Source organism: Ictalurus punctatus, chromosome 27 (genome assembly GCF_001660625.3).
Source record: "Ictalurus punctatus breed USDA103 chromosome 27, Coco_2.0, whole genome shotgun sequence".
Taxonomy (NCBI): Eukaryota; Metazoa; Chordata; class Actinopteri; order Siluriformes; family Ictaluridae; genus Ictalurus; species Ictalurus punctatus.
In genome coordinates, this window is record NC_030442.2 from 8,537,631 (window position 1) to 8,556,545 (window position 18,915).

Genomic DNA, 18,915 nt, shown 5'->3' on the forward strand with positions numbered 1-18,915 from the left:
TTGTGTAGTGTAGTTTTGCTCTACTGCAATGTATGAAAGGAAGTAAATTCAAGAAGTGTGCCATCTTCATTCTGTTCCTCAGTAGTAATCATAGTGAAAATCAGTAGTAATAAACATTCATTTAAGCCAGGTTTTTAAGAGCGTATGCAGTTTTTCACTATTCTGACATGAGTCTCATAGATGAGCAGCGCAGCAAAAGAACCCATCATAGAAGCAGATTGAATTACATGATCATGAGGAATAGCCTGGACCCCTTAGATCAATGCCTCGGCAGCTCAGATATGGAGCAAATAATAGCATGTTTGGTTAAATCCATTAGCGTGCCTCTATTCATGTGATTACAGTAAAGGATTGCTAATAGTTAATACAGGTGCTTGTTTATAAAGTGTGTAACAGAATAATAAGGAGCGTGTGAGCCGAGTACAGAGTGAATAAGATAAGAAGCACTGTGAGGGTTAGACGAGGTGGAGAAACACATGGTATGGAGACGATGGTGTGTTGTGTGTGAGCTCAGAGTGACAAGAATGACACTTTACCTGCCCTTCCAGGTGGGCCGCTCGCTGTCACCACTGTACCTGCTGAGGCGGCGCCCGCTTGGGCTGTGAGCGGAGAGGGTGAGCCCACCGGGGTTGACGGGTTCGAGGGGAAACTACTGCTGGTGTGGTCAGGAGAGTAAATCTGAGAGAGAGAGAGAGAAAGAGATAACCATCAATGAAACCTCACGGATGCACTCTGAGTGCCACCTGTCATTCCCCTCTCTGGCTTTATGGTCTCTGTTAGCGTCCCACAGACAGAATTGGCCCATCAATTCTAGTGATTTTACTGGCTGAAAGGCTGTAAAAACCCCACTGCATACATATGGGGGTTTAACATCCAACACTGCCTTTTCTAATGGCTGCAAAGAAAAATAAAACACCTTCTGTGCACAGGGCTTTGCAGAACACCTGCACACCACCCTTCTGGAGAACACAGACACAGGCTCACACAGCACCCGGCTGACATATGAGTCACACAAATAATATACAGTTATCAGGTCACTAGATGTTAGTAAGTCGCTTTAGAATACGGGTTAGAGTTCGATCCAATTTCCATTAATTTCTTATTATTTTGCATGATAGCACATAAAATAGAAAAGAGAGAACGCGAGAACCAGAAATACAGAGCAATGAGAGGGAGAGAGAGCGGACACTGTCATTAATCTCTCTTTGGGAGCTCATTAGAGTGAATGAGCCTGGCTCCGTGGCTGCGTGGCTGTGCGGCTCCTGCCGTGTCTCATCTCCAGTTATGGATGAGAGGTAATAAAGCAGCACCCTCGCCTCTCTGCCTGCCCAATAACCAGTGCCTGCCTGCATCAGGCACCGGCCAGCCACAGCACATTAAACTAGTGTGTGTGTGTGTGTGTGTGTGTGTGTGTGTGTGGGAGAGAGAGGCAGGGGGAGAGAAAGCTTTTCTGCCTCCATGTTTGATTGCTTGTCTCTCAGAACACTGCAGTGCATCCCTGATATGTTTGGGAAGAGAACACCACCATCTCCAGGGATACTCCAGTGTTGCTTAGTATTGTGATTACATATGCAATAAGACATTCATTTTGACACTTCTGTGCTTACTTCAACTTATTCATTTATTTTCATGAATTCTGTAGTGAATGGTATTTGACTACATTTTTCATATGACAATTCCAGTGTAGTTTTTTTGGAGATGATAGTACATGAGATGGTCTGTACAGTTACTTGTTTTTTTTTTTTTTTTTTACTATTGCTCCAGTGCTAGAAAGTCAAAGTTTTGGCCGTAACTCCCAAAAAAAATCCAAAAAACAAAAAAAACAACAACCCTGCTTACTTAAGACATCGCAAGATAAATGAAATAAAAAATAATCATTTCTATGTTGATTAAATTTACGTTTGAATTTTTTGACAACTGCCTTCTAATATAGACTTCTAGTACAAGTGCGCTAGGAGACGACAGATTTTCTTAGTACATGGAAACAGAATAGCACTGCAAAATGCCCTGCAGATGCTGTGGACAGCGATTAGGCAGAAATAAAAATGCTGCAATATTTCTTTAAAGTCTTAGAAACTTCCTTAGCAGATTTTGTTTTTGTTTAGACGAATGCAGATTAGAGCACATATTGAAGTCTTCTTCTTTGATAGCAACCTTTCGGGTTCCCGCTACGGAAAATATTCTGGGGCTAGTTGGAATACGTGATTAGATTCCCTCTAATTAGAAGGAACACGGTACAGATCTGGCAGGATTTGATTCTAAACGGGTCTAAAGTTTCAGGACCCATCTCACAGGGGATCACAGAGCTCATTTAAATTTCAAAAATGCTGGTACTATCATTATCATTATTAATCTTCTTATTAAATCCTAAATGCCACTTTTGTGTTTCAATCAATTCTGCAAATCCTGCCTGAGGCTTAGCAAGTGCTTCTCTCTCTTGGAGGAAACTGAGGAATGGAGGGAGGAAGAGTGAGGGGGGAGAGAGAGAGAGAGAGAGAGAGAGAGAGAGAGAGAGAGAGAGAGATGATGGGAGGACAAAGAGGGAGAGGGGGGAAAGGGTGACGAGAGTAATTTACCCCCCACATTGTCTCAAAGAGACAGAATCATTGTTCAGCCACACAGATGATAATCCCCAACTGAAACATACCCGTGCGAACTCAAATGCAGTTGAGAAGTTCAGGCTAAATGATACAACTCACAAGTAAGGAAGTACGAACTCAGATGAAGCTAAAATTGCCTTAAGAAGCTCACCCCAGTATTAGTGACAACAGTAGTAGTGCTCTGAACTAAAGTAGTAAAACAAACAAAGGCTCTGAGCCTCTCTGTCTGCTGCTGCTCAGTAGCTGTGACTCTTGACCCTGATTGGCCCAGGCAACTTCTGCTGCATTCACGCTCTAACACCGCTCATTTTACCAACAACAAACTCAGCCCCGCCCCCTCATCAGTCACGCTGCTCCCCGCCAGCGGGGGGCCAATAAGCACGTCCCGTCTAAAAGAAGCGCCAACAAAAGGGGCACAATGGGCAGCGCGGCGGGCCTCACCCAGGCCCCAGCGTGTCCGTTTCGCTGCTGCTTTGTCATGCTAATGGTATTGAGTTGCCGAATACAAAAAGACTTAATTTGTGATTATCGTTCAGGCCCGCAATTTTCTAGCTGTGTGTACGCAAGAGTCTGCACTTGTGGGCTTGGCCGTTTGTGCAGTTAGCCATTTATGAGCACTGTAAAATGTGCACTGGATGAATAGATCGACACTGTAACAGTCTGTGTGTATTAACTGTCAGTGGCAGAGACTCATAAGAGTGAAGAATGAGTCCAGATGTGCTTCGAGTCTAAGAGGAAAAAGAAAAAAAAAATACTGTAAGATTATTGTAAGCTGTCTAAAATGTGGCAGTTCCCCAGGATAAAAATAAGTGAGGGTGTTGTTTGCTTGAGTTTCAGAACCTAGCACAAACACGCCGAGGTCATTATCCAAAGCAACGTTTAATCCATTGGTTTCAGGATGGTTTTCATGTACTGCTTCTTCTCTTGTACACTGTGAGATTAAGAGCACAATTATCCTGGCTTATGTCTAACAAACATTCACAAACCCATCCGCTGACCTTATTCAGTCTCCCAGCTTTTCAGCACTGTCGCTCACTAAGCACACTAGTCTTCTATTCTAAAGACTTAACCATGCCATTATATTAGAAAGCTCAGTAATCTGTGGCTTCTCTCTGTCTCTCTCACACACACACCCCGCACTTTAACATGTTGATTACAAAAGCAGAGAACATGAAGCAAGTTTACACTTGGATCAGTTCTTAAAAAACATCATGATCATTATCTCCTGTATAGTTTAAGAGCATTTAGAGAGTGAGGCGAGGGTTTACCGAGGCGAGCGCTTTCCCCAGTGCATCTCCAGTCTGAGAACTTCCAGTTGCGTTACCTCTGTTGGCTGCAGCTGCAATGACACAATGCAGAATGAGCAACTGATCGGCCATAATGAAAGGGTAAGGCACACAGTATCATTTCATCTCTGGTATGAATTACACACATTCTGATTTTTACCAACAACTGGGATGATCCATGTGCTCAAAATATCTTGTGGTAAAGAAAGCCTGGATAAAGTCATCATGACCAAAAATAATCTTCCAAGCATCTGGCGGATTTTAGGAAGTGTGCACTCCAGCATATTTGGATTTCATATATTTGTTTTTCGTGGCAAGAGGGACATAGCATATCTTACCCATAACTCCCTCTGTGGTGTTGACGGGTGGGGTGTGTGATGCGGTGACGAAGGGCGAGCTGCTAGCGGTGCTGCGGTGGAAGCTGGACATAGGCGGCAGGCTGGCATTGATGTCTGTGGGGGACACCGAGTGTGGGGGGTAGTTCTGTAAAACACACACACACAATCGTCACACAATGCTGTAAATGTAGACATGTGATGTGTGAGCGTCAGCACCCTCACAGCATCGACTTTAATTTGAAGGTGTACTTTGCAGAGCTCAAAGTGTTCGCAGCAGTGTGGAGAAGTGTGATGTTCTCACCAGGCGGTCATGAGAGTGCAGGCTGCTGTAGTTTCCAGACTGTGGCATGTGAGATGAAGATCCTCCCAGCATTCCCCCATAAGCTGGCTGGCTTATACCATTGGACGAGTTCCATGGGTCAGAGGAGTTGTGGGTTGCGTCTGATTAATGAGGAAACAGTGAATTCGAATATAATCACATTACAGCTTTTATTGAAGCCTTACCCATCCAGCTCAAGTCAAGATGGTGAGGTAAACCATAATGTCAAATTTCCACCATAAAGAGTGCTCATAAAGAATTTAAAAATGATAAAGCACTGAGTTGTTATATTAAGTCAGAGCAGGTGCCCCTTCGTGGTTTCTAAAAGGACCGAACTTCAGTTTTTACTGGAGAAATCCAGTCCCAAGCGACAAACATTACGAATACTAATGCTGCTACTACTACTACTGCTGCTACTACTACTACTACTACTACTACTACTAATAATAATAAGCCAGTGCAATGTAAAGCCTCACTTTAAAGGCCCTATCTCTGAGCCTGTATGTTTATGACTGTATACGCTCCCTCTAGAGATAAACGTTTCACAACAAACCCACACACTTACCGAAAAAAGTGCTTGCAAACATACTGCTGGGAGGTTTGGAGGAAGGATAGGAAGGAGACTCTCTGTTGAAGTCGTCCGAGTTGGGGGATGGTGCATACACCTGCAAAAAGTGGAGGCATTGTTAAAAAATAAAAAGAAACAGAGAAAATACAAGAAATTTTGTTTAAAATTATTATTAAATTACAAACAATTTTTTTTTATGTGTCATTCGTCACATAAACACTTTCCTAGAAGACAACAACAAAACTAACTAATGTCACATACGGTCAATATACAAATTATATCACGTAACAGATGGCTAATTTGGACATTGTGTTGAAAACGGAAAGGATTATCTTTGAGGTTTGTGTGTGCGTGGTTGTGTGGGTGCGTGCGTGCTACAGCTTAATTGGAACACAATGGAATGGATAAGCATGCTTACTACAAACAACTCAAACTGTTTGTGTTTCAGTGCATGTGTGGCCATTTATTTATATGTGCTAACGTGTTTGTTCATGAATGTACTTTACATATGTGAGTGCCCTTTTTTTTTTTTTTTTTTTTGGTGTGTGTGTGTGTATTTTAGGCCCTCTGGGCTCGGTTGGGTTGGGCAGCAGTGCAGTGGTTGCAGCTGCAGCAGTGCCCGTCCCAGAAGAGGAGGATCAAAGCCACCCAGAACCCATAATGTAGCTCTCTGACTTCATCTACTCCAGATGGGGCCAAACCAGCTCCACACACCACAGAGGGAGAAAGAGGGGGAGAGCAGAACAAAATGGATTGAAACAGGAAAGAAGAGTGAAAAGGGGAGGCAAAGCTAAGTACTGCTGCCGAAAGAGAATCTCTCTCATTATCAATCATTACGTGAGAAAGGCATAACTCGGTGCAGCCACAACAACAGTGTCCTCTGTTCACCTACCACATAAGGGGCTCATTGCATCGCCACGTTAGTGAAAACCAATCAGTTTAACATGAACCATGTGGGCAAGGTGACTTCACTGGCCGAGATGGACTGCTTAATGAGTTTCACATTTGTATCGAGGGAAAGACCTGCCTTTCAACTCATCAGTGCAAACACAAGACCTCTCAAGCAATGTGTATCAGCAGCTGGAGAGATAAATCCGACTTGAATCATTCCTATTATTATAAACCCACAATTTCCTTCTTTTGACAGGCCCATGTTTCAAGTCGGGGACGAAAAAACGCTCGCCCGATTTTATCCACGCTCACTCTGTGTCTGTCTTACACCTCTACACGCCTTGTAGCTGCATCATCAGCATCTAAAGCCCTGGGTGTTCAGACAGCTTATCCAGCAGGATGTGGCTAAGCACCTTGCTAAGGCGGCAGTGTCGTGCCATGTGATTGACTGCGTGTGCATACACATGTGGCCCGGTCAGTGGAAGTTCCCCGGGGAAGTCAGGTCAAGGCGGAGTGGCAAATTTGGGCTTTGGCTCACCCTCAGGGCTCAATGGACAGCATATGGCTGAGGATAATGCTAATTGCCCTCTTTAGCTTGAGCTAACCAGCCGACCCATTAATAAACCACCCCAAAACACCAGGCGCCCCACACTGGCACCACCAGGAGAAGGAAAGGGACTAGGACATTAATTAAAGGGCTGTCAATCAACCCATACACTCGATCCCTTAGACACCCGTAACATTCGGATTTTTTAAACATTTCTTTTTATCACTATGAGCCAAAACGACAAAGCACTAAGCATAAGAATACAAAATTATTTGAGTCGTTGAGGAGAAAGAAAAAAAAATATATTAATAGCAGCCTGAAAATAACATTTAATGCTAGAACATTCTGACGGATGCTAAAATATCTGTGGTTTTATTTTTTTGCTCCACGTAGTTTGAAAGTGTGCCAGTTAATGTAAATAGGGCAGGGTTCCTCTGTGTAGCTCACCTTCCCTGCTCCTCTCCGTCGTCACACCTTCCTTTGATCTCCACCCGACACACATCACAACAACTCATGGAAAAACCATTAAGCTGTCAGCATATGGATAAACCAAATGATGGAGGTTAAAAGACGTAAGGTTCTTCGGGGGGGATCCTCTTAAAAATATACGATAACGGAAGGCAAAAAACCAGGGCAATGCTGAAGAGAAACCCACACAAAGCAGCGCCGAGCCGCAAGGCTGCAAGTGACAACAGAACATCCTGTCTCTGCGCGTCACTTATTTGGAATCAAACTAAGGCCCGAGGGCTTTCCTTTTCAACTCCCGTCTCACACACTTAGTAAAGCAAAAAAAAATGCATGCTGCTCACAAACAATGAGCACCTATTGTACAGCCTCACGCAGTCCTGACACAACACGCATGACATTTAAAGACGAGCTCTTTTAGAACCACCTAAAAGTTTAACGCTTGAGGGGTTCCATGTTCAACAGGTACAACTTTAAATCTCTTAAAGAGAATGAAAACAGGATCCAGCGTTTGATTATTTGGGAATCATTAACTCCGCAGTGTTTTTGACATTGAACACTAATTATTTGGCAACGAGAACAGATCTGAAGGTCAGCATTTGGTGTAAAGATTTTTGCCAATAGGAAATAGAGAAAGAAAACTACAAAGCACTGCTGTGTGACTTGGCTTCTCTAAAACTTCATGAAGATCATAAAGCTGCCAAATCAAAGCAATATGCTATGTGAGGCTTGATGCATAACGAAGCTCTTTTTTTTTTTGTTTTCAGCGTTGTTTATCTTACATTTGGTGTACAAACTTATTTAAAAAAAGATGAAAGGGACATTTTATTGAGAAATTACCAATTGTTTTGAATTACAAGGTTAAACTCTGACCCGGGCAGCCCACATGCTCCTCATTTTCTCTGTTGCAATATAAGCCTGGAAATACTTCATATAAAAAGATCAAAGTGGGCTTTGTGCTGCAGGAACAAAGAGCCTAATGGGGTATGTGTAATGGCCTATGAGGACTCTGGATTCTGTCAAAGGCCTCAAGAAGGTGAATCCCTCAATGCTGAAAAACGTAATTAAGTTTAGATACAGAAGAAAACGCATTTTGCCTGGTAATAGATACATGAACCACACCAAATTAATGAGCTAAGATGAAGAGAGAGAGTCCATTCTTATATTTAACTAACAGATGGAGAACTCTCTCGAGAGAAAGACTTTACTGGGAACTTTTCTCCGCTTAACCAGAGTTGTGTGAATTTATACACTCTTTCATTCTCCCTCTCTGTCACACACATACTCTGTTTCTCTGGCTTGCTTTCTCTTAAAAAAACAAAACACACACATACACCCCTCCCTCATTCTCTCCATTACACTGTCGGCGAGACTCAACACCTTGCCTCCTGAAGACAGTCGTCAGAGAGAGAGAGAGAGAGAGAGAGAGTGTGTGTGTGTGTGTGTGTGTGTGTGTGTGTGCACGCCAGTGCAAGCGCGCGCTCAGAGGCACACCGAATAAAGTTTTCTGAGGAACGCAGAAATCAAAGGCTCGGACTAGCGAGGAGGTGGAGGAGTTCCATTAGGCTCCCTGTAGAGTGAAGAATGCCTGACTGATTAAAAACAGATGGAATAACAGCAACGCTGCTGCTCCCAGCTCGATTGGCAAACAGGAAAGTCTAACCTCAACAGACAGCCTCTTTCCCTTAATCATTCCCATACTCCCACTTGTTATTATTGCGAGCGAGTATCAGTGGTGACCGAGCAGTCGTTTAAAACTCGCACTCTGAACTCGACGCTACATTTAAACGCTGTCACGCCGACACAGGTCAGCAGAAGTGAGAATGCAACGAAGAGAGAAAAGGCAGTGATCTGTGACCGAGTTAAAGCATATCTCTGTGTTTTCACAAGGGTGGGAAATGGGCTTGGTCCACCTTACATGCTTAGAAAAATATTACAGATATTACAAAGTAAGACCAGGCGATAAGACTGTAATAGTGATATCTATCTATCTGTTTTTAATAGGGGTTTTTTTATTTAACAATTTGTTATGAGGCACAACTGTTTCACTCTGTTACTCTAGAAAATATAAATTTTGTGATACATTTTATGTGTCGTAAAAATGTATTCAACTGCAGCGATATTTTTGCCTCTCTAATCACGGATTGGGAAAAAACCTACAGGATTACACTTTGTCTACAAATTCCTTAGTGAGAACTGATGATGTCTCAGTTCTTTCTGATGTAATGGAAACATGTCATAAGGCAGCACACGGCAACACACACGCACACACACATAAAACTCTTCTTAAGAAAGAAGCACACAGCACATACTTTCTCCATAAGACAACAAAACCCAATATCTGACAAGCTAAGCATAAAACATATTCTCTCTCACACTCACACACACACGCTTCCTGCTCTCCCTTCAGAGAAAAAAGCACTCACCGATTTCCCATTGTAGTAATACATCAGAGAGTTGCTGCCCATTCCAGGCACGGGGTAGGCGCAATACATGATAACGCTTCAGCTTCAGACTGAGCAACGCTCAGCAAGTGCACCGTCTCAGAGCAGCACACGACCACGAAAACCTCGAACGCTCCCTAGGCATACATCCAGCCGGCTCGAGACACACTTATTCCTTTAGCCTTGGCCTCTACACATGGATCTACTCACAGAGACCTTATGCAAAGCGGGGCTGAACCATTTTAGCCGCTGGTTAGGGGGGAGGGGCCTCTGTCCCTTAAGCTCCGTAAGTGCTGAGCCAAAAGGAGTGGAGAAAGAGGGAGGGAGTGTAGAGAGGGAGGGAGCATAAGGGGGGAAAGTGTGGTTTAGTGGTTTTCCAAAAAAACAAAAACAAAAAACAACAACAACAACAACAAAAAAAAAAAACAGATAATGGAATGGGGGAGGAATTAAAAACAAATGAGTGAATGTAAAAGATGAGTAAAATAGTTGATTTTCAGACAGAAGGGAAAAATCAACTGACTAAATAACTAAAAAGCAATTAATACAATTAATCTTTATTACCTTTTTTTTTTTTTCCAAATAAGGATTTTTTTTTCCTTCAAAGGACAGGCTGGGTTCAGACATGAGACTTCCTTACCAAAGGTTTTTTACTCACTTAATGAACGAAAAAAAACCCAAACTGTCAAACTACTTGGTGTGTGTGTGTGTGTGTGTGTGAGTGTGTGTGTTTAGAGGCCATGTACTGGAACATGGCTTCATACGGAGTTTGCTCTGAAGTGAACTTTGTAGTAAGTAGTGTTGTTTCAGTAGGCTTCCCGCCATGTGGCCACAGAAAACACAGCGAGTTGTTGAACACATCCAACAGCTGCAAAGGACTCGGGCCTGACAGCAAGCTCACAGCGCTGCTCAATTTCCTCACACACACACAGCTCCCTTTCTTTAACCAGTCCTCAGTCCCCCTTGAGGGCCTCTCATACACAGCCATGGGGGTTATAGCCCAAACAGTCTCAGTCTCTCTCTCTCACACAAACACACACACACAGACTAAGGGAGGAAAGGGGGGAGCCAAAGCTGTGGACAATTTGAGGTAGGAAGAGAGGAAGAGGTAGAAAAGGAAGGACAGAAATGGAAATGGGTTAGAGAGAGAGAGAGAGAGAGAGAGAGAGAGAGCGAGAGAAAGACATCTCCTGCTGTGGTGAGGCGGGAGGGTGTGCTGTGTGCTACGGCGAGTCCCTTTAAAGCCCACTCTAGCCAGACCTGCTCTTTCATGTGTCTCTCTGCAGGCGTGCTGGCCCAAACACTGCCCCCTAGACCCATTCACAACATTACTGTTATGGAAAGATGAAAGACATCCCGCCATCCCACCCCCTCTCTGAAAACGATACTTTATGTTTTCCCCCCTTAATTCCATTATTATTTATCCCTCTTTCTTCTCCGAGCGAGACTCTTTTAAACCGTTCCAAGGCCATGAAATCGACAGGCTGGTACCGTTTTAAAATCTGGAGTCATTTCAAGTTGATGCTTTGAGGGAGGATGCCATGATAGAAGTGTGTTTGAAGGCTCCGAAAACCAAGTCCAGATAAGGAATGCACCACCAATGAAAAGAGACAATGAATAGAAAGGAAGAGAAAAAAATCCGGACACCCCAAGCAGAGAAAATCATGGACACATGTCCATATTCTTCATAATATAGAGCTGTTTCATTCTCACAGGGTTGACAACGAGGTTATTGCATGACGAACATATTGTTCCATCAACTGGTGTCAAAACAGCAGGCGTGTTAAATTTACACGATACCAGCTACCACTCGGCGTGATTGATACACCGCAACAATCGCAAGAGCTATGGATTCACTGAAGAACATACAATGGCGGAGAAAAAGAAAGGATCATGGACATGTCCACAGTGTTCACAGTATAGAGGTGCTTTATTCTCATAGGGTTGAAAAGGTACTTGGAACATTTTGTTCCAACAACCACGGCAGGCTTGTTGAATTTGAACACTTGGTGGCACAATACACAACGATAGCTGCAGGCTAGTGAAGACGGGATCCATCAATCCTGAGACGGTTTATTCCTAGTGGTTCGGCGTGTCAATCGTTGTGTACGTCGGCGGAAATTCCTGCGATGTCTAAATGTGATGCAGTGTCATCAGACTGCACACACCATCAACGCCACCAAGACCTAAAATCCAAGCGCTTGTGTGCAATCACTCATGTTCATATGACGAATGCATATCACTATACAGTCTTCCCAAAATGGTTCAAGGGTAATCGCGAACATGTTACCGGTTGACACAGAGCTGTCGAGGGTTGCTTCAACTCTGACCTGCCCCCTAGCGGATACACATGTAGTTAAGCATAAAATACAAATCCAGCCATGCAGCCTGTTTCCAAACTCTACTACTAATGGCCCTTTTCCACCAGGGAAGGTCCTGGTTTCCGGAGATTATGTCATGAATTTCCTCCACAAAAAAGTCGGTTCTCAGCTGGCCATATCAGTTCAGTTCCAGCACCATGAACTCAGATGATCAGGAGCTTTGAGATGATGTTATCTCCATTACAACAATTTAGGCATCTGACAGGCACGGGGCGGGGGGGGGGGGGGGGGGGGGGGGGTCACTAATATAGTCCACGGTGGAAATAGGACGTGAAATTAAATATTGCAATCATGAATTAGTGCAAACAAACCCTTTTTGCTGGCAATTACAATTATGAACTAAATACGGCAATGCTAAAAAACTATTTGCAGCATCTGCAGTGTATTAGGAAGCTCTGATATCAGATTACATAATGGTGCAGTTCTTGAACCAGGTGGAAATGAGCAACAGTTGTTAAAAAGGTTTGCTGGTTAGGAAAAAGAACACCAGCACACAGTGTCAGTGGTGTTTAGGCTTAAGAATCTTGGCTAATATGGATACTCTAGTCGGTCTCGTTGTTCTATTAGGTAAACACACCCAACCCTATAGTGGTCCAGCTGCCAAAAGGAGATCCAGACCCGAGAACCAGATGTTTCTTCATTCATTCACCACCCACACCCACACACACACACCCACACCCACACAGGTCCAATAATGAAATTATCTTTTCCCCCCCCCCATTATTTGTTTTAACATTTTAAACTCCAGGACTTATGAGCGGGCCCACACTTACATTCCTCATTCGTAAAACTACACACGTTGTCTTTTAGTTTTATTAGTGACTATCATGCTTGTCGTGAACTGAGGAATGCTGTTCGCTAGACTACACTGAGGGAAGCTCTTTCCATTTCAGTCTTCCTCCGAGGTTGCTTGTGATAAATGAACTGCTGCTGTTAAACACAAGGGGACTGGTATAAGTAGATATCCAAACATGGTTGTTAAGTAAGGTTGTTGTTACAGGGCTGAAAATCAAACCAAAGCTAGCATACACTACGACATACCTCGTAACCTGCCAAGCAGTTTGTCAGTGTCTGACCTGCCTGTCACTGTGCCAGTGCACAAAGCCAAGCAGGATGAAAACCAATTAAAGTGGGCCTCATCCATTTACCCAACATCCACCTGCGTTCTGGCCTAAAACTTCACATGCGTGTACAAAGCAGACACAAGCTCAGCAACGACTTCACATCCATCACAGCTCAAACAAATCAGAGCTGACTGTGGACAGAACAGGCTTTTGGTAACAGAATCGGGGACATTCGACTCAGGTATGTGAACATGTATCTGCACACTTACCCTCCCCTGCATAAATAATTTACAACAGAGTGGAATGTGAGTAATGAGTCTAATCTCGTGCTCTCTGTTCTTCCAACTGATCTTTTTCTCCCGTGCTCCCTCTTTCTCGTAGATGAAAGCAGCATGGGCCTGGGCTGTTTGTCACCTCCATTATCTGGGTTTCTCGTCAGTGGTAAATTTCACCAGCCCAAATCCAGATAAACAGTAGTGCTCCGAGAGGTGGGCACATCTCTGTGGATAAGAGCCAGTCAAACCACAAGCATCTATCGAATCACTTATCTGATGAGCTCATCTCCCTCCAGACCGTGGATAAACATGTGTGTGTGTGTGTGTGTCTAAGTCCCTTGACATGCATCCAAAAACATAGTAAGACCACTGCCCCCTGGTGGAGGAATTATGACCCGATGACCTGCAAGCAGAGACGTGATGACTCACCAGCTCTGGAAAACCAGAAACTGAAGAAATTGAAATCTTCCAAAAGGAATACTAGCGTGATGTACTCTCCAAGACACATGCAATGCTGGTCATGTAACGATCCATAAGGAGCTTTTGTTGGGAAATACACTTCATTTTTTTTATAAGACCAAAAAGCCCACAGCACTGATGAAGTACAAAACAAAAAGAAGAACAGAGATTCTTTAAAGAACAAAGAGCAGTGGCCACATGAAAGAACGACATCAAACCTCAATCTCTGGAGTTATTCTTACACAGCTTTAGTGGGCCGTTTTATCCCGAGGCTTGTCCATCTCTGCAGGGCCTGCTCAGTCAGGTCCTGACCCTGCATTAGGGCCCCAGCTTCAAAGAGACCCACACACACACACACACACACACACACACACACACACACGCCTGCAGCCTGCACATGCTGCTGCCGCCTGTAGATGGCTGTCTAGTCAAAAATCCAGCTCAGTAGTTCTGAAAGGAGGAGCTGCAGTTGATTCTCTACAGGAAGTACACACGCTTTCACTCACACACACACACACACACACACACACACACACTGTCACTCGATGCTGCGTCTTAGTCGGCTTCCCCGCGGCCTAACCCTCCTCTCTTCCTGAAACCCTCTTCTCTTCCCACTGCAACTTGCACTCAAACAAGGGTCTGAGTGATATGTCAAGAGCAAATGACAATCTTTTTTGTCATTCACAGCCAGGGTTCTCACTTGCAAAAGACCCAGAAGGAAGTTGACCGTGTAAGTCACCCCCCCCACTCTCACTCATACCCCAAGTCCTCTCCTTTGGCTCATCGCCACGTCAAGCCGACAAGCTGGTGACAAGGGCGCTTAAAAAAGCCTGGATGTTTATACAGCTCCAGCCTCACAGTCATGCATGAATATCCTACAAGAAACCTTCTCTTGCCCACAGCATCAGAGATGCTGAACTCTCCCCTTCCACTCTACATCAGACAGACAGTTAGGCGGGGTCCTTCAGCACAGGTGCCCAAACAGCTGCCTGACAGCAGCCGCTGCTGACTGACTACCAATGACACACAGTCCCTGCTATACACACTCTCGTCAAGTATTGTGCTTTTTCCATCAAACAAGTGTCGGTGCTGGTGTTGGAGCAAACATTTTAATGAACTGCCCCGTATTTTTACCTGATTCTCAACCAGGTAGAAACAACGCAGGGGTGGACAGATTATTATTTATGATTATTATTATTATTTAATGTACTAGCTAGGGCAAGTAAAAGCGCCAATGTTCTTGCCCAGTCCTGTATTCTGGTTGCCAGGAAACCTAACTGACTAAAGGTTAAAACTGCTAACTAATGTAATGTAATAATTTATGGCAATCTAGTTAGCTAGTCAAATGCATTAATAAATATTAAGGAAAATGAAGAATTACACAATATGGCCAAAAGTATGTGGACACCTGACAATTGAACATCCCATTCAAAAACCATGGGCATTAATGTGGCGTTGATTTGCTGTTATAACAGCCTACGCTCTTCTGTGAAGCCTTTACACCAGATTTTGGACCGGGATCTGTGTCCATTCAGCCACTGATGTCTCACAAAAAGGCGTGATGTGAAGTTGGTGTTTCAATTCGTCCCAAAGGTGTTCAGTGGGGTTGAGGTCAGGGCTCCGTGGAGGTCACTTGAGTTCTTCCACTCCAGCCTTGGGAAGCCATGCCTTTAAATAGTTTGCTTTGTGCTCAGGGGCATTGTCATGCTATAGAACAGGTGTATACCACCCTCAACAAAAAGTCAGCCAATCATTGAACAGTATTTGGGTTATAAGTTGGGTGTTCTCGCATCACAATGATATTATTTGAGTCTGGCTATAACTGCCATCACATTTTTCACCATGAGGTGACTGCAGGAGATGTAGTAAGCAGGAGACTTGTTTTGAACTGTTTTGCACTGAACTTGTTTCCACATGATCCGAATGTAAATCATTCGGTCATCAAGTATCAACGATCGTACCCTGGCCATTGAGTGTAGTGCTGTGTGCTTCGTTATATTATAAATATTAACAAATTCTAATTTTGATAACTGAGAACGTATCGTATCATCCAATGTCAAATCTTTTAGTGTCTATTCTCAGCTGACAACTCAACAAAAAAAAACAAAATTACCTGCAACATGACAGACTGTTACTGCTTTGACCTATTTATCATTTTATCACATTAGAAACTTTCATCATGATGGTCATGTGTATAACACCAAGCCCCTGATCTCACAGGGCTGTTTTGCTGAATGAGAACCGTCACCAGCACCTTATCAGTGGGAAAGGGTTACTACTTTCATTTTCAGGCTTAATGATATTTTAGGACTTTATAAGCTGCAAATGAAGATCCATAAACATGAGCCACGTGTCAACGTTCTTGTACACCATCACTCAATAAATTATAGGTCTAATATTTAGATCCAATTTCTAAACTAATTCACACAGACATTGTGCTCATCCACAATTAAGTGTTCAGTATCAGCTAGGAAATTTTGAGGCAATGCAAAAAAGGGTTAATATGTCTTGTGTCTCCTCTCCATCCTGTACACAACATGAACATGGTTATAAACATTTGTAAATTCTCAATCCGCTTCTTCAGCCTCTTCCTAAACCTTACGTCTTAAAAACTGCCTCAGCGCTCGAGTACAATGCAGATGTTCCCATAAATATTTACATTCGTTAAAAAAAAAAAAAAAAAAAAAAGCCTCCAAATGTTCACCCCAGCCCTTACGAAATGTGGACGAGGCTAAAATGTAAATAGTTAAGATATTTTTAGGTAAGGTAGGAAGAGGTAGCGTAGGTGTGGAGGAAATAAATAAATAAATTTGTGTTCCCTGTGGAGGGATTAATGATGGGACGCATTGTGTTCATTTTGTTTATCAAGCAGCTATTCAGGCCTCTAGTGGGGCCCTGGTGCTTACACAAGCAAAAGCTTTCTCAGGCATCTGCAGCTGCATTCTTGCCATACAGGTACCCTGCAGACTGCTCTCTCACACACATGCACACACACACACACACACACACACACAAGCGTGCGCACACAGCTGCCCCACCAACGCAGCATGGCTCTGCAGGTGTGCGTGCTCGCCAGTGCCTTCAAACAGCCAGATTCCTTATGCATCAGAGGATGCTTCAAACACATGCTGCTCACACACCACTGGCCACAACTGACACACTGACTCTCCCTAGAACTCCTTCACACACGACTCAGTATGCAGCCTGGCCTCCAGCTAACTCCCAGGTCCGTCACTCACACACTCTTGAGAAAGTGAGAATACGGCGAGCCCTGGTGTCTTATCGCTGTTAAGGAGTGAGGTACAGAGTGCGGCTGTATTTTATCCTCTGCCATGTCACTGCTTCGCCCTGTTCTGAATTGGGCGGCTTTGAGTTATGAGTCACACAAGTGCACCTGCGCCCATGTGTTAAGCGCTGACAAATAAAAGCCTAACGTCCATTTACACAACAAAGAGACGTACCCCGCAAGGCAACCAATCTCTCGTCCCCCTCCTGTTTTCCTCTCTTATTCACACTACTTGCATAAGCAAGAAAGTGCTGCATGTTCTCCCATAATACCCTGCACACACTCTCTGTTCAACGCAAACTGGTATTCAAACACAAATTTTGCAGATGAAAAAAAAAAAACAACACAAGAATTCTCCACAACTACGCCTTTATGTGCCATACTTGACGTTTTTTTTTTTTTGTTTTGTTTTGTTTTTTTTTACCGGCTGGAGCGATCGTGCGGCACACATTTTTAGAAAGCTACCAAAAGCAAATCCCATCACCATGTCACCCTTATCAAAACCCCTTCTTTTGTTCTAGGAGAAAAAAATGCCTCTGTTAAAACCACTGAGAAAACTCTGACAAAACCGTTTGCTGCTACTAGCGCCTTAATGGAGGCTTTCACCACGCGCCGGGCTTCCTCACAATCAGCAGCTGACTGTGTGATTGATGCATATTAATGAGGCGGGCGGCGCAGGCGGAGGCAAGCTGAGCTCCACACTTCCTCTGCATCCTAATGGCTGCTGCTCTGCTGTGGGATTATCGCCTATGGAAACTTTGCCCAATTCGCCGCTATTAATCTCTGCCTGTCCTCCTGTTCAGGCAACATAATGACTAATTAAACATCAAAAGAGCAGCAGTGGGGATGGGCTATGACAGCTCACGGCCTTGAGACTGACTCCCGTGAGACCCAGAGACAGAGGAGGCCCCAGAGTCGCATGGCAGCACCACAAATCAATCAGCCATCCTACACACACCTCGCTCCTGCAGCCACACTCAGTAAAACATGCCTGATTAGCAAAACAGTGGCAGCCCTCATGCCGCGTACACGCACACGCGCACACACACACACACACAGAACACAGTGTTACCACCATGGTGGAGGATGACTTTGAAGAGACAAAAACAAAGTGCAACCAAGGGCTGACATCAACAGCTTTTATTAAGCATGCCTGAGCGTGCGTGTGTGTGTGCATGTATATAAAAGCTGAAAAAAATTACGCTCCACTCACAGACGATGGCAGGCCAGGGGGAACCTTGCGTACTTTCTTTGCCTGTAGAGGATCTGAGGGGAGATGAAACAATATTATGAACAACATTTGAAGAAACACTTTGAAAGAATAAAGCTGTAACATACTTTGATATATCTGTATTATATTTCACTGGACTAAAAGCATAAGAGGCATCAAAACATGCATTAGTAAAAAGGTTTTCATGTTGCATTAAAGGAGCAGTGTATCATTTTTAGAGCCCTCTGTTGCCTACAAGAGGAACTGTAATTGCACTTAAAGTCTCCTACACCATGTACTGTGCCCTCCACTAATTTTGGCCACCTTGGTAAATATGAACAAAGGCAGCTGTGAAAAATTGTCTTTATTGATTAACCTTTTGATTTTTTGTTAAAAAAAAAAAAAAAAAATCACAAAAATACTCTCATGGAGATGAAACAATTGCAAGCACCTCTATGAATTCATATTAGGAAAATATATTTGAAGTAAATTCCCATTGATATTTTACAATTTTAGTACACCTGGGTGACTAGGAACAGGAAATTGTTCAACCATGAGTTCCTGTTTCACAGGGGTATAAATATGACGTAACATGTAGGCCAAATTCCTTTAGTCATTCATAACAATGGGTTAGACCAAGGAATATAGCTGTGATGTGTGGCAAAAGGTTATTGAGCTTCACAAAATGGGAAGTGGCTATAAGAAAATAGCAAAAGCCCATTTCCACCATTAAAGCAATTATTAAGAAGTAATGTTATGAATCAACCAATTCCAATCCTGGA

The 18,915-nt window shown here is 43.6% G+C and overlaps 1 protein-coding gene across 6 annotated transcripts in view; it reads right to left on the minus strand.

The window, feature by feature from the left end:
- The window catches only part of tcf12 (transcription factor 12), a 95,880-nt gene that overhangs the window by 12,503 nt on the left and 64,462 nt on the right, over positions 1-18,915 (minus strand). For 5 of the 6 annotated variants that reach the window (XM_017458280.3, XM_017458281.3, XM_017458279.3 and 2 more), the window contains 6 exon segments: positions 18,137-18,189; positions 5,109-5,208; positions 4,526-4,665; positions 4,225-4,369; positions 3,869-3,939; positions 537-678 (listed from right to left, as the gene is read on the minus strand). In XM_017458280.3, coding sequence (XP_017313769.1) covers positions 537-678; positions 3,869-3,939; positions 4,225-4,369; positions 4,526-4,665; positions 5,109-5,208; positions 18,137-18,189 — 651 coding nt within the window. 6 annotated transcript variants of the gene reach the window in all.